Source organism: Parathielavia appendiculata, assembly GCF_033297405.1.
Source record: "Parathielavia appendiculata strain CBS 731.68 unplaced genomic scaffold N657scaffold_57, whole genome shotgun sequence".
Lineage (NCBI taxonomy): Eukaryota > Fungi > Ascomycota > Sordariomycetes > Sordariales > Chaetomiaceae > Parathielavia > Parathielavia appendiculata.
The window spans coordinates 1-20,925 of record NW_026944276.1 but is presented as its reverse complement, the minus strand read 5'-3'; the positions used below and the strand labels follow the sequence as shown (position 1 = coordinate 20,925).

Genomic DNA, 20,925 nt, shown 5'->3' with positions numbered 1-20,925 from the left:
CTGTGCGGCGTTTGGCACTGCTGACAAGCCACCATCATGTCCGCGTCCCCCTCCAGCAGTAGAAGCAGGTTCCAATGATTTTGCGTGCTCAGGCCTTGAAGGAACCGGGCCGGGAGAATGCTGAATATTGCCCTGTTGACCGTAGCAAGGGTGACCGCCGACTCGCTGGGAAGTTGCTCGGCAAGGAGAGATAGATGAGCTCAACAAGCAGCGATGTGATGCGGAATCCGGTGGCCTCTTGATCGTTCTGATTTGGGTCGCAGTGAAAGGAAACAAAGTTGCTCATATCGTGCCAGGGGTTGTAATCGCTCATGTGAACTTCGGGATTCCACTTGACTCTTGTGATTCTCGGGTGGGCATCGAGGACAGCGTCTTGAGAAGCGGTAGTTTGGTGATCGGAGGGAGCAACGGCTGCTGTACTATCAGCAACGGATCAAGGGCAGTGAAAACAGCCGATATGTACGTTAGCTTACCAACAACTTTAAGGAATCCTCGAGATTAACAGCTCTCAAGTCGGTAACAGAGGGTGCCAGGGCTGGGGCTGGACGCGGATACCGATTGTGGTTGGGACTATCCAGGATGTAACGGGCTTGGCCCGTAAAGGCCTCGGCAAACTCTCGGCCAAGACTCGAGATTCGGTGGACTTCTATCTCGTTCGATATCGGCGCACAGGCCAAGGATGTGGAGGATAAGACGGCAGGTATCTTGCATAGTGTTTCACTCTTTTTCTTCTTCTCTCTCCATTCGAGACAAACTCGTAGAGTCGTTACCAGCTAGTTGCAATATACTCCTGGGACCGTTACATTGGAAACCTACCCTCCTCTCTTGCCACCTCAACGCCGGATTGCCGGCAACAACGAAAACGTAAATCGGTGGACGGTCTGCCGGCTGAACATCCTGCCCGTTGCTCGATCGAGCCAATTGGGCTGGATCCGAAACTCTGCATGTAATGTTGGTCATTGCGACATGAGGTTGCTAATCAATAAGTTAAATGAGAAGTCAAGCCTGCAGCCTTCGCTGGAAGAGAAACATAAAGCAATAAATGTGCCTGCAATTCTTGAATTGTATGCAAGAAAGTCGACGCAAGTACGGATGCAAAAATTTGCAAGAACTAAGTTATTCTTGGAGAGTGTGTGCTGCAAATGAAACGGTCTTCAGGAAAGGGCGGTATCCCAGAGCGGTGAGATACGCGCCTTCTCGTGTTCAGAGGTTTTGCTATCTTACTGTAGTATAGCTTGGGTACTTGGGTGAATACCAGGCGAGTTCGCACTCGCAAGTCTTGCCGTTCTGACCGTTGTCTAGTATCATGAAAAGAAACTATAAGATAACTTATACGTAAGGGAGCGTAAGCTGACGCCGTCCTCTGTACAATTCCAGCCCTTTCCACGGCCCAGGCAGAGCTTCGCAGATGAACGAAGGGCGGCGTGAGTGAATTTGGTAAAGAAGAGACCTGGATAAGCTATCCAATGACCTCTGTTCGGGAGTCCTGGATACCAGAAGAAGAAGGATGCGACTCATGCGAGGCTATAGGGGGAGCGGTTAGGCCACTCGACGAGGAGGTCTGTTGTTTGCAGTGTTGCATCAGTCGTTTCCTTAGAGATGACTTGCCGCTGCCAGCCTTTCCGGACACCCAGTAAATTCCTTCCCCTGATCATAGCCACCCTGAGCGACGATCCCACTGAGGGTCATCATGCGGAGTCTGGAGAGCCCAATCGAATGTTCCGATATGTGCAGGGGTTATCTCTTCTTCCCTTGCGGTCATGGTGCGAAACCACAATGTATCGAGAATTTACTGCTGGATTCTCTGGTCGATGGCTTGCTGTGCGATTTCGGCAACGGAATGGCTGTCCAACAACACATCAAGCGAACACAACAGCATACCTCAGCAGCCCCATCACCGCACCCAGCACAATGGCCAACGGGGCATTAATCCCAAAATACCTCCCCCCAACGTAACTTGTCGCCGTGATAACCACCCACCACGGGTCATCCCCAAGACTCCTCCCAGCCTGAAAACCCTCATCGATATAACCAACCTCAAAAATCCTATACACCGCCGTGTACATCAACCCAACCGCGCCAGCGTTGACGCCCCTCAAGGCACTCTTCACCCACCTCCTATTCCTCACGGCACTCCAAATGCCCATCGTGCCATGCACCAGCACCAAACCAGGACTAAAAATCCCCACCCACGCGACCACGGCGCCAGAAGCCGAGCTATACCCCGCCTTCAGTGCCGTCAAACTCCCCAGAAACACAGCAAAGTTGAAGTTCGGCCCCGGGAACGCCTGGATTAGGGCGAGGCCGATCAAGAAGTCGCGGGCCGAGACCCACCCCTCGGCGACGACGTATTCGCGCAGCAGGGGGATAACGACGGGGCCGCCGCCAAAGATGATGGTGCCGGCGAGGTACATGTTTGCAAACAGGCGGTAGAGGAGCGGCGAGAGGTGGAGGGTGCTGCGGAGGGTCGTGGTGACGACGAAGGTTAGGAGGAAGGACGCGATGATGAATGTGCCGGTCTTCCAGGTCAGGGAGTGCGGTAGGGAGAGTTGGTGCGACGGGGGGATGATGCGTGGTTCGGATTCGGTTGCAGCGGGGTAGGGTGAGGGTTCGTTGATTGGGAGGTCTGTGACGGGCGTGGGTGGCTCGGGTTGAGGCTGGGCGTCGATATTCGAATGGTGGGAGCAGGCTGCGCTGTTTCCGGTTTCAGAACCTTCCTCGTTGGTCTGGCTTCGGACTCGGAGTCTCCCAGCGGCGGTGACAAGCCGGCCAAGAGGCCGGTGGACCCAGCGGAAGTCAAAGACAAGCGTCGCAATTCCTGACACGGCCATCAGGACGGGGAAGTACCAGAGTGCGTTGTACAGCATGCCAGCAGCGCCCGTCAGGAAAACGATGAGGCGTGTCAGCCTGTCTGTGATGGCTTTCTGGGATAGCTCAACGGCGGCCATGGCAATGACTCCAACCGTAGCTGAGTTGAGACCGGAAAGCAGGGCGTAGACGGGTCTCGGGAGTGTTTCGTTGATGTTGGATACGCCAATGGACAAGGCGTACATCCCGATGGCGCCGGGGAGGCTCCAGATCAGGAAGCTAAGCAAAGCTGACATAAAGCCGCCACGGATGAGATTGATGCAGTACAGCATCTTGGTGCTGGCGGGCCCGGACAGCGACTGGGAGATGCTGAACAGCTCCTGGAAGACCTGCTCGTCGATCCATTGCGTTCTCTTAACGAATCTTTCGTTGAACTAGGTCAGACAAAGTTAGAGAGATTGATGGGCGATGATATGATAGCAGACAATCAACTTTAATAGATGATTACTCACGATTTTGAAGTGCACAGGCGGGCCACCGAAGGCGGTCACTCCCAGGTGCCAGTTGACCCGAATGACCTTCCAGGCCCGGCGGCTCAACGCCCGGACGGAAGGAGGGAGCATGTTGCTCATGTGTTGAACTGTTGAACTTAACACTTGTTTTGAAGGTTGGTCACCGGCAGGTTCTGTCGTTCAGACATGATGTGTGAGGAACAAAACCAGACATCGCAATGCAGGGACAATGATGCCATCCAAGGCTAGCCGGTTTTAGGCCGGGACAACCCATGCCGAGGCACAAGCAATACTGGCCTTGGGAGTGCCCTTGGAGTGTACGGTCTCATTGACACGTCGACAGTACGATTGGAATCGCTCATCCCCAGTGAGGGATCGGTAAGAAAGGCGATGTACTCCATGCGGATCTAGTAGTTTTCTAAGATCGCACAAGGAACCAGAACTTTATGGGCTGTGCGCAGTCTAGGGCTGCGCATTGACCAAGAGGGGTGGTGCACTGGCCATCACGCAAGACCCACTCCAATGGGCTTGTGTTATCTAATGTAGATGGAACGCAACCATAACTCTGGCACGGGCATTGCCCATGACAATATTTGCTCTTTGCTTGCCTACCTCAATGCGCATAGATAAACTGTCGATAAAGTTGTTAACTAGCTCTATTTCGAATTTTAGCCATACGTCCATTGTATAGTTATTCTCATTATTCTTATTATTCTTGTAACGGTCTCAGGTAGTATATTGCAACTAGCTGATGACGACTCTACGAGTACACTGAACTTGGAGAAGGAAAGGAGAGACGACAGACTCTGGTAGCTCGCAAGCATACTTGCCCTCGTAGGCGCGCTGGTCTGAGCGCGTTGCTAGAAGGTTCGGTGTGCTGTGGGGCGAGTGGGAATAGCTTCATCAGGGGTCTTGGTGTTGGCCGAGAGTCGCCGAGGCTCATATCGGGCCCAGCCCGTTACAATTCTTTTTATACTTATTATTATTCTCATTATTATTCTTATCATTATTATTCTTATCATTATTATTCTTATCATTATTATTATTATCCCTATACTGCCATACCTTAGGGCTCGCCAGACCTTGTACTACTAATTACAAAGGAAAGCGATACTTGTAAGGCTGAACTAAAATCTCTGTCCATCCTATAATTGTAACGGGCCGAGCCCGTAAAGGCCTCGGCAAACTCTCGGCCAAGACTCGAGATTCGGTGGACTTCTATCCTGTTCGATATGAACGCGAAGGGCCTTTTATTCTGTCTTCTTGAGAATCAGTCCCAAAGCTGCACGGCTAACGGAGAGGATCCTGGACTGGCTGATGGACTCGAGGAAACTGCCGATGTACAGTCTGGCCAGGAGGCTGGAGCTGGAGCTCGCGGTCTGATATCCCTTTCCTTCGAAGGCCAAGAGGCCTTCTCACTTTGTATTTGCAGGATCATACACTGATCGTTTCCTTGATTGTCGATATGGGTTTTTCACCCGGCCCACGAGGGCGCGGTTTTCCTGTATAGTAAGTTGTTGAAGGTCCGGCACGCCCTAGGGCACAGCGGTGTAGGAATAATAATATATACTCATCACCCTCCAGATTCGCCGCCAGCTTCTGGCCCATGCGAACTCAGCCCTGAAAATCGTCGGTCTCCAGGGTATCGACCTGGGCTTTGAACAGGTCCCTCATCTTCTGACTTATCTTCTCGCGGAAATGGCGGGCGCGGGTGGTATCATCCCAGCAGGCCATATCGGTAAGGCTCGAGTATTTCGTCAGGAAGTCCGTGAATCTTGCGTAATCGCCTTTCTGCTCCGGGACCTCCAGTTCGCTCTCAGCCAGCTAGACAAGGTCCAGGGTGGCGTAGCGCCTGGCCAAATGGCCCATGAGATCCATGCCGGTCTTCCAAGTCCAGAGGTACGGCTCGTACGGGTGAGCCATCATGATCTCCACTCCGTGAGTGGTCGTGTCCGAAGCCGTGCCGATCAACAGTGCAGTGGCATATAGGATCTTGGAACACTCGTCCCGAAACTCAGCCGGGCGTACGATCCAACGAGCGATGACCTGAATCTTCCATGTACGGAACTGCTGGGTGCGCTTGGCAGAGTCCTTCTCATCGCCGGAAAACTTCTCCGGGTGCGGCAGAGCAGTAGAGCCGCTGCCTGATCCATCGCTCAGGCGTATGTTATTGAGCAATGCGGCTAGCGACTCCGTCGTCAGCGGGGTGCCCCCGTGATTGCCGCCATTGTTGTTATTGTTCTGCTGCCTCGGGGGCGGAACTTCGGGTGCCTGGGGATCCCTCGCAAAAGCCGGATTGGTGTTGGAAGCCGTCGTCTGGGCTCCTTTCTGGCCGTTCTGGTCGTAGCCCAACGCTTCGTTCAGGAATTGGACCTGCGCCTGTAGCGCGTCCTTCTCGTCAAGCAATCTGTCGTAACGAACTGCATGGCGGACTGCCTCCGCCTTCATCATGCCTTCCATGAGGTGCAGGATCTGGGCTCCCACCGTGGTAGGCCTACCCGCAAGATGGTCCTTGCAGCCCTGCACGAGGATGCTCCTGATATCCTCAGTGGTGGTGATCCCATTTTTGCAGTTGCCGAAGTACTTCTTCAAAGTGGGATGAGTCGCCTCGTTCAGGTGCTCAATCATAGTCGGCCGGATATCACCGAGCCGGGGGGGCCTATTCTCCATTTCAATGTCCGCCATCCTGACGGCCACCCCTTGTCGAAGCCTTGTCTCAGATGCGCAGTGCGCTCGTGCCGTCTTGGCTCTCTTGATTAATTGGTTCGGTTGTCGTTTGGCATGCGTCAATTGTTGTCAACATCCGTGGTCTACGCCGCGCGCGTTCAAATCGAATCTGGAAAGTTGCTGAAAAATCGCTGAAAAGCTTCTCTGAGCCTTGAATTGTCGAAATTATCGCTACGCAACGTAAACTAGAGGTGCAACCAACTGTGGCGGAGCACAGGAACTGAAGAGGTGCAACCAACTGTGACGGAGCACAGGAACTGAACTTGCGTATCCTCTAGTATTGGTGTGGTTGCACGAGGAACCAAACCGTGGTGCAGGATGCAGCCCACAGGGAAACCCTGCAGGGGGTGGCGCACCGACCACTGGCAACCCCCACACCTCATCGGAGGTACAGACTGCAACCCTAACCCTGTAACGGGCAATGCACGTGACAGTGGCCTCTGCTACCCTCTTAGCCATTATAGTCTCCATTATCTTCCCTAGGGTAGGTAGGAGGGCTATAGGCTCAACTCATTATATATTGAGCAGATTATAGGATTAGTCAAAACGCGGTGCTTTCCGAACTGGGTCTGGGATTTAGTGTGGGTCCTCAATTCCAGACCTTTCCACCGGTACCGTAAGTGTACGGATTACACCATCAGTGTATCTTACCTCCGAGGCATGGTGGGCTAAAGAGGAAGGTGGGGGTTCCATCCAGCCCACTGAAACCGGAAATTTACCATGGCGCCGACCCCCTTTGGTTGCCAACGGGAAGACGCGCATCGTAACCTGCAGGCTTCAACCACGTGCAACGACGCAGAAGCCCGACGCCGAAATGGCCATCTTTGGACGGCGAAAAGCATGGGCGGTGCTTTTTGGCGCTACCGTCTTCTTTCTCTTCTACTCGTTCCCGCGGCTCGATGTCAGGCGCCCCGCACAGCCGAACCCTGGGGCGCCAGGCCGCAGCCATCACGCTGCGTCGGGAGCCCTACCTGGCAGATCGACATTCTGGAGCCGCATGAAGCCGCGCTACCCGGTCACAGACATGCGCGAACTTTTCACCGGGAAACCACTGGCGCTGCCCAAGGTGCAGAAAGACTTCGCGTCCGAGTCTGACTCGGACCGTGAGTTGCGCCTCAAGAGGCGAGACGCCGTCAAGGCCTCTTTCTTGCGCAGTTGGAGGTCGTACCGCAAGCTTGCCTGGATGAGCGACGAGCTCACACCCGTCAGTGGGGGCAAGCATGATCCGTTTGGCGGCTGGGCCGCGACTCTTGTCGATAGCCTGGACACGCTCTGGATCATGGGCTTGAAGGACGAGTTCTACGACGCTGTGGCCGCCGCATCCCAAATCAACTTCGACAAGGTCCCCGTGCAGGACGTCAACATCTTCGAGACCAACATTCGCTACCTGGGCGGCTTTCTCGCCGCCTATGACCTTAGCGGGGACAAGCGCCTGCTCGATAAGGCTAGGGAGGTCGGCGAGTTGCTCTACGTTGCCTTTGACACCCCCAACCGCATGCCCGTGACACGGTGGGATGCTTGGGGAACCAGTTCTGGCAAGGAGCTGCTCGCCCACGAAACTACCCTTCTGGCCGAGATCGGCTCCTTCTCCCTCGAGTTCATCCGCCTGTCCATGCTCACCGGCGACCCAAAGTGGTATGACGCTGTGCAGCGCATCACAGAGCTGCTCCAGAAACAGCAGCAGTCCACCCGCCTACCCGGAATGTGGCCCATCCTCGTCAACGCCCAGAAGCAGGATTTCAGGCAGCACACCGACTACACGCTCGGCGCCATGGCCGACTCGCTGTTTGAGTACCTGCCCAAGACCCACGCTCTAGTCGGCGGCCTTCTGCCCATGTACCGCCACATGTACGAGGCATCCATGGACACGGCTATCCGGCACAACCTGTTCCGCCCCATGCTGCCGGACGAGAACGACGTCCTCATCTCGGGCCTGGTGACAATTGAGCCTGGTGAACACGGTGAAGACGTCCCCAGGTTACGACCTGAGGCCCAGCACCTGGTGTGCTTTGCTGGTGGCATGCTGGCTCTGGGCGGGCGGCTCGTCAACAATGAGACCCATGTCGAGAAGGGCGAGAAACTGATGGATGGCTGCGTCTGGACCTATGAAGCTATCCCGCTGGGCATCATGCCTGAGACTTTCCACATGCTGCCGTGCGAGTCGGCGGACTACTGCCCTTGGAACGAGACTTTGTGGCGGCGGACGGTGCTGACCAAGGTTGGCCTCGACGCCGACATGGACGCGAAACAAGCCAAACAAATCATTCAACACAAGCGGATCCCCGAGGGCTTCGTCGCAATCGGCGACCCACGGTACGTCCTGCGGCCCGAAGCCATTGAGAGCGTCTTCATCCTGTATCGCATTACCGGCCGCAGGGATCTGCCTAACACGGCGTGGAGAATGTTTGAGACCATCGAGGAGAACACCAAGACACCGCTGGCCAGCGCGACGCTTGCCGACGTTACCGTTACCGAGGGTAAGCCGCCGCAGATCGACTCGATGGAAAGCTTCTGGTTGGGTGAGACGCTTAAGTACTTCTACTTGATGTTCAGCGAACCCGAGCTCATTAGTCTGGATGAGTACGTCTTCAACACAGAAGCTCATCCGTTGAAGAGGCTGCTGCCGTCCAATGCATAAATGTTTCGGCGTGCATTTCTGTTCGGTACACTAGGCAATATAGATGTCGCAACGGTTGTTTCGGCGCCCCTGAATAGCGGCTGGTGGTCAAACGGAAGCCATGGTCTCAAGTTGAACTCCACGCCTCAGACAATCGGAACTCGGACTGCGTGCTGCATAGTGCTGAGTAGATGCCACCATTGTCCTAGCCGACTAGGATGCAGGTGCGGTGGGCGTTGCGGGGAAGCGATGCTTTCATGGCATAGCCGGTGATAAGCACGCCATCCCCAGTTCCGAGCTCGCCATGCCACAGCTCCCTGCCGCACATCATCTTGAATAGCACCAAGCCGAGACAACTACGCATAGCAGTCATGAACATCTCTTGTCCGGTCAAATGGTTTCCTTGTCGAGCAATCACGCAATTTCTCGGCCCACGGATCAATAGGCATGGCGCCTCGTCTCGGTGTACTTATACAGCTCCCTTCCCCTTTGTCTCGGTTTATTCTACCGTTCCCTCCATTTAAACTACTCAAACAGTCCAGCTGTTCATACCGGACTCTTTTAGGCACGTATTACGCACCTAAGTCAGTTGCAATCCTTCGCCCGCAATCCCATCGTCCCATTCCCACCATGGCGCCCGGTATCCTCGTCGACGAGGCTCAAAACCAGTTCCCGCAGGCCGCCAAACGCAACGATGGCGCTCCTCGGCATATTTTCCCAGACGGCATCCGTACGTCAGGCCAGCACTCACCTCTGTACGGCCTCCTAAAACCCTACTCAACCTTCCCCAAGACCATTACCGGCCCCACCGTCTGGCAAGCCTCGACTTTCAGCTCCCACCCGGAGCGCTGGATCCACCCCCTCACCCCGTCCGAAATTGCCGAGCTCTCCGCCGCCGCAGACGCCTTCATCGCGTCGAACACGCCCCTCACGGGCATCTCCAAAAGCAACTTCCCCCTCCCGCACCTCTCTCAAACCCTCACGGCCCTGCGGGACAACCTGCTCAACGGCAAAGGCTTCGTCCTCTTCAAGCGCTTCCCCGCCGACGTCTGGCCAACGCTGAAAACCGCCGTCGCCTACATGGGCTTGGGCGCGCACCTGGGATATCTCGTCTCACAGAACGGCCGCGGCCACGTGCTGGGCCACGTCAAGGACGTCGGCGAGGACCCGTCACAGATCCATTCCGTGCGCATCTACCGCACGACCGCGCGGCAGCTGTTCCATGCCGACGAGGCGGATATTGTGGGGTTGCTGTGTTTGCACCGTGCGCGGGAAGGAGGGGAGAGCGATGTCGTTAGTGTGCATCGGGTCTGGAATGTGCTGCAGCAGGAGTATCCCGACGTGGCGGAGTTGTTGACGCGGCCGGTGTGGTATTTTGACCGGAAGGGGGAGGTGAGTGAGGGGCAGGAGGAATGGATTCGGCAGCCGGTGGTGTATCTCGAGAATGGAGGGCAGGGGAGGCTATACTGCAAGTGGGATCCATACTTTGTCAGGAGTCTGGGGAGATTCATCGAGACGGGCGTCGTGCCGGCGCTGAGTGCGGAGCAGGAGAGGGCCATGGAGGTGCTGGAGGAGGTGTGTCAGCGGGAGGCGCTGCATATGGTGCTCGAGGTGGGGGATATCCAGTTCCTGAGCAACGCGCACTTGTTGCATGCTAGGACGGCGTACAAGGGTGGGTAACACCACGTGTTGTTCATGATGGATATTTACAGCTGAAGCTAACGTGGTACCGGACAGACTTCGCACCGCCGGCACCACGACGCCATCTTCTGAGGCTCTGGCTGGCCACTCCTGAAGACGAGGGCGGATGGGCCTTGCCCATGCCAGACAGCCACGAGAAAAAACGCGGGGGCGTCCAGGTCAACGACACGCCACCACGGGCACCTCTGGATGCGGAATAAGCAGCGGGTGTTGGCCTCAGATACGTGTAACGACATCGACATCAATCAATGGAACGATGACTTTTCTTGATGATGATTTATAAAGGATGCTGGATACCTCGATGGGAGATTTTTACTTGGTATCATGGGTGGAGACAGGTGCTCGGATAACCATGGGACTGCATCACCAAGCGTACTTCTCACTTCGTGTATCCAGGTAATTAGCCATGGGCTCAAAAGGGGATACTTTCCCGAAATGCAAGGCCATCTCAGCAGGCTGCTCAACTGAGTGAAAAGAAATCGAGATAGCACATGAATTCCTCGTCATGGAACCAAGGTCAACATTGATGGTTATGACACAGCTCAACAAGGTCCAGTGTAAGTGGGCCGGGACTCGTAACGGGAGTAATAGAATTTGCCGGATAGTTATAGCGGGACGGGCTATGAAGTAGGCCACGGTAGCTAGCCCATGATCAAGACGCCTTGAAAGCCACTATCAAATTCCATGGACCTTCCAAAACAAGCGATGGATAGCAGATACATGTCCTCGATACAGCCTGAATCGTGTGGGCAGACAAAACAATCAATGTCCGTGTTCTGCAAGCTCTGGCGCCCGCTACCACCAGCATGAGAATGTCAATCAACACCGCCTACCCGGAAAAAATGGTGTGCATATTAGTCCAGCCGGAATCATGAAGCCAATTAGCAAGAGGCCTTCTCCACCCACATGAGATCCTCAACGGGGTGCGGGGTGTCGCTTGGCTGGGTAACATACACGGGAGAAGCAACGTCTCTAGAGTAGATAGATTGAGTAGCAACCTCTCAACACTCGGCAGTTGATAGAGATAAGCGCTGAGGGTCATACTCTGCCAGTGTACCAACCAGTCGACGCCGTCGCCATCCGAGACACATGGCCACTGATCCGGGTCATCCACACCAGAGGCGTGCCAGTCAGAATTTGATTGTTGAGATCCTGTCCCCAACCAGGGTGAGAGTTGGGGGGTTGGTCAGGGGTATGGACAATGTCGTAGCCCACGGAACGATATAAGACCAGTTCTTCTAGAGCTGGTTGGCAATATCAGCCCTCCACTCCCACCTCTGTCAACACAAACGGGCGCTCTGATCACTGGCGTTGTTTTCGAACCAGTCCAGGAGGCGCGATCAAGACCAAGAATACCTTATATTCAGGATAGATCCGCTTGGAAAGAAACAACACCAGATAAGATGCATCTCAACTCATTGACGGCGCTGACGCTTGTTGCGCCAGCCTCCGCCCTTATTCGGTTCGGCTGTTCGCAGCTCGTGGTCGAACGACTCGACCCCCTGGTGACCCCCGGCCTTAACCCATCGCCCCATCTCCATCAAATCATTGGCGGTGTACGTGCAAAGCTTCAACCCCTCCCAAGCCGTGCCGGCTACGAACAGCCACTGACAAACGCAGAATGCATTCAATGTCACCATGGACCCCGCGAGCGGTGACATCGCTGAGAAAGCAACGTGCACAACCTGCCAGTTCAGCGAAGACTTATCCAACTACTGGACTGCAGTGCTCTTCTTCCGAGCACGGAACGGCTCGTACCACCGCGTCCCACAGATCCCCAACGTCGGCTTCGACGGCCAGCAGGGGGGCATGACGGTCTACTACATGCAGGATGGGTTGGCCAACTATCAGCAGACGTCTAAGGTGACAGCCTTCAAGACGGGCTTCCGGATGCTCATCGGTGAGGCGGCGTACCGGGCCAAGAAGGATGCGAACCGGTTCCGGCAGATTACGTACACGTGCCTCCAGGACATCGGCACGCGCTTCCCCGAGACCATGCATCTTCCCAAGGAGCCGTGTCAGGCAGGCATCATGGCCAACGTGCGGTTCCCGACGTGCTGGGACGGCAAGAACCTCGACTCGCCCGATCACATGAGTCACATGTCGTACCCGGAGACGGGCACTTTCGAGAACGGCGGGCCGTGCCCAACGTCGCACCCCGTGCGCGTGCCGCAGCTCATGTACGAGACCATCTGGGATACGTCCAAGTTCAATGACAAGGAGCTGTGGCCTGAGGATAGGTCGCAGCCGTTTGTGTGGTCGATGGACGACAGGTAAGATGTCGACTGACTGTGGCGGGATGAAAGCTGACATAGTCGCAAAGTACCGGCTACGGCTCGCACGGCGACTACATGTTTGGGTGGAAGGGCGACTCGCTACAACGGGCCATGGACTCGCCGTGTTACGTCAACTGCCCGACGCTCAAGACGCAAAGCATCGACGCCATGAACAAGTGCTCCGTGCCGACGGTGGTGGACGAGAACTTTGACGGCTGTGAGTAGTCGAAGATTGACTCCGACAAGATAGCTGGCTTGAGACTGACGCGATCATACAGGGCTCCAGGCGCTGCCGGGGTTTCCGTCGGGCGCGAAGGCGTAACATCGATTAGAAGAGGGGACATGATCTGTAGGGCCGAGGAGGAGTCGAGGAAATTCTGGATTGCCTCAAGCCACGTTAGACGAGCTGAAACTAAACGAGAGCCAAGAAATCGAAGACAAGATGTATTTGTTGTACTTGTCCGTCCAGCTCGTCCAGTGAAACAGTCAACGGGCGGTGAGATATCAGATCTGGGACGGTCAGCCGGGCACCAAGCAGCACCGGGGGTGTTGTGCTTCTTGAGGTGTCCAAACCCTTTGCCTCCTCTACTCCAATGGGGCTGCCCACAGCTTCTCCAACCGGAGAAAGTGAAAAGGATGTGATGTTGATTGCGCGACAAGACGCTCTTCTAGAAGCGGCCACAAACAAATGCGGCCTCCACTCGTGGTGCAGGATCGCGAAACATGGCGGTGATGAGAAATCGGAGAGTCAGACCCTGCCCAGGAGCCCAGAAAAAGCCGTTGGGAGGATGACGGCAACCCTTGAATTCAGCCAATAACAACGCCGGTCAACTTCCGATCAGGGCAGGAGAGGGACGCTAAGAGGGTGCGCTAAGAGGGTGCGCTAAGAGGGTGCGCTAGCGAGGGCTAACAGCGGGGCCGGCACCGGCAATTGTCTTTTCACCACCTCTCCCGCTTCCCACTTCTTTGCGGTTTCCTCCTGCAAGCAATTATTGCACCAGTCTCTCTACCACAATTCAACGTTGCAGCGGCCATTTTCTTGGTGATGCCACACCATGTCGGCCAGAGATGAATACGAGACTGACGGCGAAGGCGAAGGCAACTCCGAGCCGGCCGGCTGGTGGCATAGCAGCGGCAGGTAACACTCAGCGGCCGCCCACAAACCCGGAAGAACTAATCGAAGAGACAACTGGCGTCGATGGCACCCAACCACTCGCGAGGAAACTCTTGGACGCAATTCGCCTGGCTCTGTTTTTGACTCAGTGCTCTGGTCCCACCGCACACCGACCAGGCCGACACTACGAAAAGATCTGCAGTCCTCGCACGATCTGGGTCAGTTGAGGGGCTGAGCATGTGGTTCCTCAGCCCAAGGGCCAATGCCATGTGGTTGGGCCAGCACAGTTCCCACCTCTCTTCCCCTTCCGGCTGCGGTTGCCCCGGATGGGTTCATGATGTAGGGTGAGGCGGCCTGCGGGTGGCCGCCCGACGGAAACCTGTATAAATGAGCCGCCAGCCGCGCCAAACTCTATAGGGCCCAACAGACACGAGCTCCCCAGAACCAAGGCACAGCAGCAAATGAATCCGAAATGTGCGGCTGACCACCCCATTCGGCCAAGATCTGCACACAAACGATCAACATCACTCTGACGCCATACCATCCCTTTTGTTCCGACTATCCCTCTCATACAAGTCAACCACAACCTAACCGCAACGGCTCAACCGCATAAGCATCCTAGCCAAGATGCAATTCCGCACGTACCTCTCCCTTTTGCCCCTCCTGGGGCTCACAGCAACCGCGTTGCCGATTCCCAGTCCGGACGCCGCAGATACCAGCGCGTCCCCAGCGGGCTGCTCGGATATCTCGTTCAAGTCCTTCGCATGGATCGCCCGCAACATCGACTTCCATGCGTCGTACACCTTTACGACACCAGCCCACCAGAACTCGTGGGGCTATGCGTCGTTCGACCTGTACAACCCGGCGGACCAGAGCACGGCACACTGCGAGGCGGCGAGCAACCAGCTCAACGATTTCTTCTACGGCACCGTTCCGTACAAGTGCAACGACACCCAGCGGGTCGGGTCGACCAGCTTTGATTTTGCCCGGCCCAACAACCGGCTGCGGGTGAATCAGACTTGGACGTGCAACGATAAGGAGCCGCAGTGGCCGTAAGTACTTCTCTGCGAGATCGAGTGGGACTCGGTACTGATTGGTGTGAATAGGGCCACATTCACTGGCCGCGGCGACGTCAATTTGACGCTGAGCTGCAACGAGACGACGTGGGAGAACCCGAACTGGACCATCGGCCAGATATATTCCAGCCGCGAGATCAAGTGCGCCGCAGTCCAAGCCGTCATCAAGCCGTACGAGATGGAAGCTATCGCGTAACAGGAAATATCGTTGATAATGGGTCGGACTAATGAGTATATGTGTTGACGAATGGATTGGACATATGAATTGAGCCCGATGAGTGTGAATGGCACAGGGGCACCGGCGGGGCAAGCATGGATTAGGAGCCTAGCTAGAAGACGGATAGAGCAATGGTATTGCTAGTATCAATGTTCAACATCAGTGCCAATCTTCAAGACACCTCAACTCCGGACCTGGGTACTGTACCAGAATGCAATGGAGGTTCTGATCCCTAGTGAGAAGTACAGTACTTACCTAACAATCTATGGCAGGTCATTCGTTCACCCTAGCAAGTACGTGACATCCATGAATTCGGAGCTACTCCCTTAAAAATACTCTTTTGCAGTGCATGCCGAATGACCCGATATGTAAACGGGAACAGCTGCAATTAAGCCATCATCAAGATCCCTGACGCTGTGGAAATGATCTCAGAGAGCAAGGCACGCTTGCAACCATCGGCAGATAATCGTTTAGAATTAGGGGACGAACATTCAGTAGACAGTTTGGCGAATGCGGCAGCCATCCGTCATTCAATTACGGCTTGCTCGCTGCGCCAATCTTCCATCTCCTCGGTATAGCTAGGCCTTAACCTCGGCTCATCCCACACGTTTGGTCTCAACGACGTCATCGCCTGGCATTGACATCAGACCTCCACACACGGCAAGCCCAGATTCTACTCCTACAATAAAGCCACGGGATAAATGATACCAAAAGAGCATGCATAGGAAGTTGTGGAACTTCATTTCCAGCCTGGTCTGGGACACTATTGAATTTCCCCTGAAGATTCTCAACATACTGTAAGGCCAATTACAGAAACTCGGTCAAACCCAATCCTATCAAGAACATTGTCAAAGCCACGATGCCTCACAAACCTCTCCGCCAACTCGCCGCCGAAAAGGCCCAAGGCACGGGGGCCAACCCCTCACAGCTGGGCGATCCCAGCGATCTCAAGGCCGAGACCAGCAACGGCCCGGATCCGGTTGAAAATCCCCATGGCCACACTCCCTCCCTCTCTTCATCCTACTCATGGGCCAGCAAAGGTGACAATATCGGCATCAAGCTCAAGGTGCCGCGGTCGGCGCTCGAAGGAGACCCAGACCAAAAGGGCGAGGAGGAGGGAACTGTGGTGGGGATCGGAGACGGGGCTGGGCCGGTTGGGGGTGTGTGGAAGAAGGGGTCCAAGTTGTAATTTGGGAATAAGAACAACGATGGTTGGTTGAAAGGGTGAAGGTTGTTAACAGTAATGTTGCATTACGGGAATCCTGGTGAAGTCAATTGTTGATGTCGGGTCCCATGAAAGACCATGGCGCTGGAAGGAGGTTGCTAACTTCGGCATGTATATACAAACCAGCGAGCGGCCGTTGAGCATGAGGAGACATTGACTTTACAAGCGGCCAAAGGTCTGAATGTGAAAAGAAACACTGGATGAGAAGTTCTGGGAGCAATGAGGACAGATAGGGAGGCCTAAAGTTCCGCACAAGGTCAGGGACAATATCAAGTAAATAATGTGGGCGGTCTCGGCGAGGTGCTTGCTAATTTCCTGAATCCAATATGTGGTCATTACAACGGTGCAAGGGGCAGAGTGATGGGTAAGAGGCCGGAACAAGACCACAGGATGGAGTGGTTCGGAGTGACATGGGCGTCTGTTCGACCTAAAGGTATGCTTGCACAGTTTGATGTTGTCGTCGATGGCAGGCGGCCGCTCAGTTGCTGATTGTGGGGAATAACACGGCTCCCTGCGCCTGGTTGGCGGCGTCTGACCTCCTTGGGCATGGACAAGCAAATTTGCCACCAACAACATTGACGCTCCCGCATGACGGGATTCATAACGGCCAACATCTCGTATTGCAGCACAATGGTATGGCCTCGCTGGATGGCTTGACCTAGCCATGGGCGGCCAGCGATCCAACAGACGAACCCGTGGCGCCGCGAACTGGCTTGTTTCAGCTGGAGGCCCTTCCTAGCGCCACGACGCTCTGCCAGATTCCAGGTCGCGCAGGCCGAATCTCCAACTTGGTGAAGAGTATCTTATGCAGAATGGGGAGGTGGTAGGTCTCTCTGTTGGGATAGTAAGGGTGTCACGAGGGTCGTGTGATGGAGTGCTGGGAAGTCAGCTGAAGATGACGTTCAGGGCGGACAGCAAGGGGCGGAAAAAACCTAGTCGCAGGTACTCGAGTCGGGGCCTGAGTAATGCTGACTCGGACAGGGAGGGCAAAGGATGGAGAAACGACACTATCTGAAGGATTTTGTGGAGCACCGTGGTCGGAGGAGTTGTCGTTTCCGCGTGGCTGGGTTAACGTGGGATATCTGAGACGGAGAAGACCGACCAACTTTTACTCGATAGTGGCATTCAGAGCAAGGTAAACAATAACCTCACGAAACGGGTATCACAAAGCAGTTTCCAAGACAACTCAACCCTAAACCCTCACGCCTCAACACCCCATTTGGTCTCTAACTCTATCAGCGCCTGCAACACCCCCCGACTCCCCGACCCTTCCAACACATCCCTCGCGCTCCTCGGCATCTTGGCCAACACAAAGTCCGACACGCTCGCCTTGTCCCTCGCATCGGGCCGCCCAATGCCGATCGAAATCCGCGCCCACTTCCCCGCCGGATGGGCCTGCAGTGCCCCATTGACGCTCTTGATTCCGTTATGCCCCCGATGGCTCCTCTTCCAATCCCGGATCTTAATCACGCCCAGCTCCTCCTCTAGATCGTCGTGCACGAGCACCACGCCGACCTCAGACGGCGCGAGGCCCCGCTCGGCGAGGTGCTCCTTGTAGGCCTTGGCGACCCACGGCCCGGACACGTTCATGACGGCCGGGCTCTGCAGCAACGAGTAGCGCGCGCCGATCGAGGCGAGGGTGTTCTGCTTGCCGATGCGCTGTGGCGCGAATGAGGGCTGGTCTTGGCTGAGTTGTCGTTGTAGGGCCTCCAGCACGATGTGGCCGGCCGAGTGATATGTATTGCGGTACTCGCCGGGGTTTCCAAGGCTTATGACGAGGATCCGGCGGAGGGACATGGTGTCTGATGGTTGCGGGTTGAGCGTGCCTGTTAAGAGCTGGATTTTTGCTGTCGTTCTCTTTTGTGCTAACTTCTAGGTCGTCTAGGCAGGCATTAAAGTAAGCGCCGTGAGGTGTTCGTGCGTCTTGTCAGGAAATGAGCAAATTGGTCTATGTGGAGTACTTGTTATGCCTTTCTTCTTTTTCGCAGACGCGTGGCGGTTTAAAGCGTCGCAGTTACGTGGGAGGGTACCTTTCTTGCTAGAAAAGAGAGCATCTCCCACGATAAAGAGAGCGCGTAGGTCCCTATTGTATGCCCTGACGCCGGCGCGTCAGTCACCGACGCCTCCGTAGTGCTCGCAGACGTGCAGTGACGATTTCATGGGAAGCGAAGAAGTTGCTGGATGCATGGGTCAGCAAGCCCATGTAACAAATGTCCGGCGGTGACCCACTCGCCGAGGGGTTCACCCGTGCCTTGCCGGCTTGCTGACGTCGTTGGTGGCTTGGTTGCGCGGCGCCTGGGCACCAACGAGGGGCAGCACCGCCACAGACAACTTTCGTCACGCTTTTTGGTCCCCTTCAGGCACAGCAAGGATCTGTGTTTCCAGGTTACCTTATCCTGAGGCGCATCTTCCGGACATTCTCAAATCGAACGATACCCGTTTCGCCCCGCATACACGACTTCTTTACCGTCTGCAGTTTCCCCGTGCACCTTGTTAGCATTCTCGAGACCCCAATTCTGCCGGCGCGAAGATCAGTTGTCCAACATGTCCTGGGCCGGTACCTAACCTCTCGATCACCTTGCTCTCCGGGTAGCCCATGCTAACGCCCGAGGAGGTTTTAAGAAGAATGTCAACCGCGCTACGACGCAGGTGATGATGAAGACTGGTTCGTCCGCTTTTCCTGAGGTTCGCGCGCCAACATTTTGCTGGTCACTGCTGATCCGCGTTGTAACAGGCCATGTCGAAAAGACAAACGACCGGGATTACGAAGTCGAGGAGAGGTGCGACAGTTAAGAGCCCGCACGATATCCCCAAGAACACGAATACTGAGACAGGCACCAGGCGATTCCGGACAATGGAAGCCGCGTCGTTGCGGTTGCAAAAAGAGGCAAAAGGGTACCTTGACTCTCTGAGAGGTACGGCCGAGGAACGACTCAGGGGTCAATTCCCTAGCTGACCCGAATACACAGCAATGACGGCTTCACAAATGCGGATTGCGGAAACAATCGATGCGTTTTACGGGGATTCCGGCGCCAAAGACGGCGTGAGCAGAAGTTACAAGCAGGCGGTGGAGGACCTCGACGCGGAGACTATCAAGGCCCTGGACGGGCCATACCGAACGACAGTACTGGAGCCCATTTCACGGTTTTGCGCCTACTTCCCAGACGTAAACGAGTGTGCGTCGCCAATCTCCCTTTTTCCCTCCTCAACTCGTACCTTTCTTCTAACATGCCCGACAGGCATCAAGAAGCGCGGCCACAAACTCCTCGATTACGACGCGCTCCGCGCCAAGGTCAAGAAGCTCGTCGAGAAACCCGACAAGGACGTGACCAAGCTCCCGCGGGCCGAGAAGGAGATGGAGATGGCCAAGGCGGCGTACGAGCAGCTCAATGAGCAGCTGTGTTCGGAGCTGCCGCAGCTCATCGACCTGCGCGTGCCGTACCTCGACCCCTCGTTCGAGGCGCTCGTCAAGATCCAGCTGCGCTTCTGCGCCGAGGCCTACTCGCGCATGGCCCAGGTCCAGCAATACCTCGACCCAGACACGCGCGAGCAGTACGCACAGGGCCAGCTGGACAGCAGGGTCGAGCAGGTTCTGCAGGAGATTCGAGAGCTGAGCATTAGTGGGACCGTCTGATCTGGTTATGGGGAAGTGGGACAGACATTGGGTGGACGACGGAACGGCACAATGGTCTGGAGAGCAATAGAATCTTCTGTTTGTTTTCCGGCGTACGGGGCAGGGGTATTGGTTACTTATACTGGGGATTGTGTGCACACTTGGGGGCTCGTACGCCAAAAAAAATGCGCCTGCGACAAATATGGATGGGAGACGGGTTTGTGTTCTGGATGTTTGTGATATGATCGGCGTCGCTGGCATTCCCGACCTTGATATTTGCGTGTATCGAGACATCAAACCCCCCTTTCCAGTAGGGCGTTGGGTCAGCCCGCTGGTGATCAGCTTCTGGTAACCAGCTTCGCCTGGTATAGTGAGGAGCTTGGGTTTTCCGGTGATCTGCTTCCCGATCGGGCAGCGGTGCCTTCAAACTGTTTACTTTTCACACGTTGCCTACACCGAACTTCGACACGCGTGACATGGCGACCCGTCCAAAAATTATGTCCATGAGGATTTACCCGGGAGTTCGTCAAGGCTACAAGTCCTGTTTGGGACGTGAAGCGAGATGGGATGACATGCTTACATCACGGTTTCATGGACAGTGGTGAACGTAGTGACTCGAGGTCGAAGTGCTTCGCTTGCAGTAGCTATTTCTGGTGACTTGCAACCGCCGAGAAAGCCAACGGGAATACAGGCACGGTGTAACCGTCCCTCACCGACAAGATTCGACCACTGGATAAAGTTCGGTGTCAAGGGACATCAACAATGTATCAACCATTGGGTCTCAAATCCGACCAGCTGCGGGGTCGGTCGGTCAACCAATGACTGGAGAGATTGACGTTGATGCTAAAACGTTTTGAAATAACTACTGGGATAACGTCCGGAGGTGTTTCGTGAGTGTCCTCGCATTGGCCACGATTGATGGCCAACCCTGAAATGAACAGTTGTGTTGGAAAGTCGTGGCACTGGAACTTCGGACGCTGAGCTGCAAGTGCCCTGCTGTTGGATGCATGGCTGCCCAACTGAGCGTCAGGCAACGTGA

At 55.4% G+C, this 20,925-nt stretch overlaps 11 protein-coding genes across 11 annotated transcripts; 6 read left to right on the top strand and 5 right to left on the bottom strand.

Moving 5' to 3' along the window:
• Positions 1-1,869: 1,869 nt before the first annotated feature.
• Positions 1,870-3,732, bottom strand: N657DRAFT_667294 (uncharacterized protein; the record flags this gene model as incomplete). The annotated part of the gene is made up of 2 exons (XM_062795391.1): positions 3,321-3,732; positions 1,870-3,242 (listed from the first exon to the last, which is right to left on the bottom strand). Coding segments are annotated over exons 1-2 (1,491 nt in total), but the record flags the coding sequence as incomplete, so codon positions are not given.
• Positions 3,733-4,045: 313 nt separating this feature from the next.
• N657DRAFT_405765 (uncharacterized protein) lies at positions 4,046-4,407 on the bottom strand. Its single transcript, XM_062787221.1, has one exon. The coding sequence runs from the start codon at positions 4,261-4,263 to the stop codon at positions 4,081-4,083; it is 183 nt and encodes a 60-aa protein (XP_062641953.1). The 5' UTR covers positions 4,264-4,407; the 3' UTR covers positions 4,046-4,080.
• Positions 4,408-4,954: 547 nt separating this feature from the next.
• N657DRAFT_405763 (uncharacterized protein) lies at positions 4,955-6,163 on the bottom strand. Its single transcript, XM_062787220.1, has one exon. It carries the CDS (start codon positions 6,003-6,005, stop codon positions 5,145-5,147), a length of 861 nt encoding a protein of 286 aa, XP_062641952.1. The 5' UTR covers positions 6,006-6,163; the 3' UTR covers positions 4,955-5,144.
• A 629-nt stretch (positions 6,164-6,792) lies between these two features.
• N657DRAFT_405758 (glycoside hydrolase family 47 protein) lies at positions 6,793-8,898 on the top strand. Its single transcript, XM_062787219.1, has one exon. It carries the CDS (start codon positions 6,862-6,864, stop codon positions 8,683-8,685), a length of 1,824 nt encoding a protein of 607 aa, XP_062641951.1. The 5' UTR covers positions 6,793-6,861; the 3' UTR covers positions 8,686-8,898.
• A 396-nt stretch (positions 8,899-9,294) lies between these two features.
• Positions 9,295-10,565, top strand: N657DRAFT_685411 (Clavaminate synthase-like protein; the record flags this gene model as incomplete). The annotated part of the gene is made up of 2 exons (XM_062796775.1): positions 9,295-10,336; positions 10,402-10,565. The coding sequence occupies 2 exons, from the start codon at positions 9,295-9,297 to the stop codon at positions 10,563-10,565; spliced, it is 1,206 nt and encodes a 401-aa protein (XP_062641950.1).
• A 1,203-nt stretch (positions 10,566-11,768) lies between these two features.
• On the top strand, positions 11,769-12,896 carry N657DRAFT_606586 (uncharacterized protein; the record flags this gene model as incomplete). Its single annotated transcript, XM_062790225.1, has 3 exons — positions 11,769-11,921; positions 11,986-12,638; positions 12,689-12,896. 3 exons carry the CDS (start codon positions 11,769-11,771, stop codon positions 12,864-12,866), a joined length of 984 nt encoding a protein of 327 aa, XP_062641949.1. The 3' UTR covers positions 12,867-12,896.
• A 1,486-nt stretch (positions 12,897-14,382) lies between these two features.
• On the top strand, positions 14,383-15,027 carry N657DRAFT_584095 (uncharacterized protein; the record flags this gene model as incomplete). The annotated part of the gene is made up of 2 exons (XM_062789727.1): positions 14,383-14,807; positions 14,862-15,027. 2 exons carry the CDS (start codon positions 14,383-14,385, stop codon positions 15,025-15,027), a joined length of 591 nt encoding a protein of 196 aa, XP_062641948.1.
• Positions 15,028-15,686: 659 nt separating this feature from the next.
• On the top strand, positions 15,687-16,615 carry N657DRAFT_651549 (uncharacterized protein). Its single transcript, XM_062794185.1, has one exon. The coding sequence runs from the start codon at positions 15,908-15,910 to the stop codon at positions 16,235-16,237; it is 330 nt and encodes a 109-aa protein (XP_062641947.1). The 5' UTR covers positions 15,687-15,907; the 3' UTR covers positions 16,238-16,615.
• N657DRAFT_405735 (uncharacterized protein) lies at positions 16,335-16,650 on the bottom strand. Its single transcript, XM_062787218.1, has one exon. The coding sequence runs from the start codon at positions 16,607-16,609 to the stop codon at positions 16,433-16,435; it is 177 nt and encodes a 58-aa protein (XP_062641946.1). The 5' UTR covers positions 16,610-16,650; the 3' UTR covers positions 16,335-16,432.
• Positions 16,651-17,364: 714 nt separating this feature from the next.
• N657DRAFT_651548 (peptidyl-tRNA hydrolase) lies at positions 17,365-18,444 on the bottom strand. The gene has a single exon (XM_062794184.1). It carries the CDS (start codon positions 18,068-18,070, stop codon positions 17,474-17,476), a length of 597 nt encoding a protein of 198 aa, XP_062641945.1. The 5' UTR covers positions 18,071-18,444; the 3' UTR covers positions 17,365-17,473.
• Positions 18,445-18,691: 247 nt separating this feature from the next.
• On the top strand, positions 18,692-20,365 carry N657DRAFT_667287 (BAR-domain-containing protein). Its single transcript, XM_062795390.1, has 6 exons — positions 18,692-18,830; positions 18,888-18,938; positions 19,008-19,053; positions 19,115-19,188; positions 19,243-19,449; positions 19,513-20,365. Exons 1-6 carry the CDS (start codon positions 18,818-18,820, stop codon positions 19,905-19,907), a joined length of 786 nt encoding a protein of 261 aa, XP_062641944.1. The 5' UTR covers positions 18,692-18,817; the 3' UTR covers positions 19,908-20,365.
• The last annotated feature ends 560 nt before the right edge of the window (positions 20,366-20,925 follow it).

Bases quoted from the DNA above. Each gene is read 5' to 3' on its own strand.
- N657DRAFT_405765 (XM_062787221.1), bottom strand. From the start codon at position 4,263: ATGAGCCTCGGCGACTCTCGGCCAACACCAAGACCCCTGATGAAGCTA.
- N657DRAFT_405763 (XM_062787220.1), bottom strand. From the start codon at position 6,005: ATGGCGGACATTGAAATGGAGAATAGGCCCCCCCGGCTCGGTGATATC.
- N657DRAFT_405758 (XM_062787219.1), top strand. From the start codon at position 6,862: ATGGCCATCTTTGGACGGCGAAAAGCATGGGCGGTGCTTTTTGGCGCT.
- N657DRAFT_651549 (XM_062794185.1), top strand. From the start codon at position 15,908: ATGCCTCACAAACCTCTCCGCCAACTCGCCGCCGAAAAGGCCCAAGGC.
- N657DRAFT_405735 (XM_062787218.1), bottom strand. From the start codon at position 16,609: ATGACCACATATTGGATTCAGGAAATTAGCAAGCACCTCGCCGAGACC.
- N657DRAFT_651548 (XM_062794184.1), bottom strand. From the start codon at position 18,070: ATGTCCCTCCGCCGGATCCTCGTCATAAGCCTTGGAAACCCCGGCGAG.
- N657DRAFT_667287 (XM_062795390.1), top strand. The intron at 18,939-19,007 runs GTTCGTCCGCTT...GCGTTGTAACAG, and splicing joins GCAGGTGATGATGAAGACTG to GCCATGTCGAAAAGACAAAC. The intron at 19,054-19,114 runs GTGCGACAGTTA...GACAGGCACCAG, and splicing joins GATTACGAAGTCGAGGAGAG to GCGATTCCGGACAATGGAAG.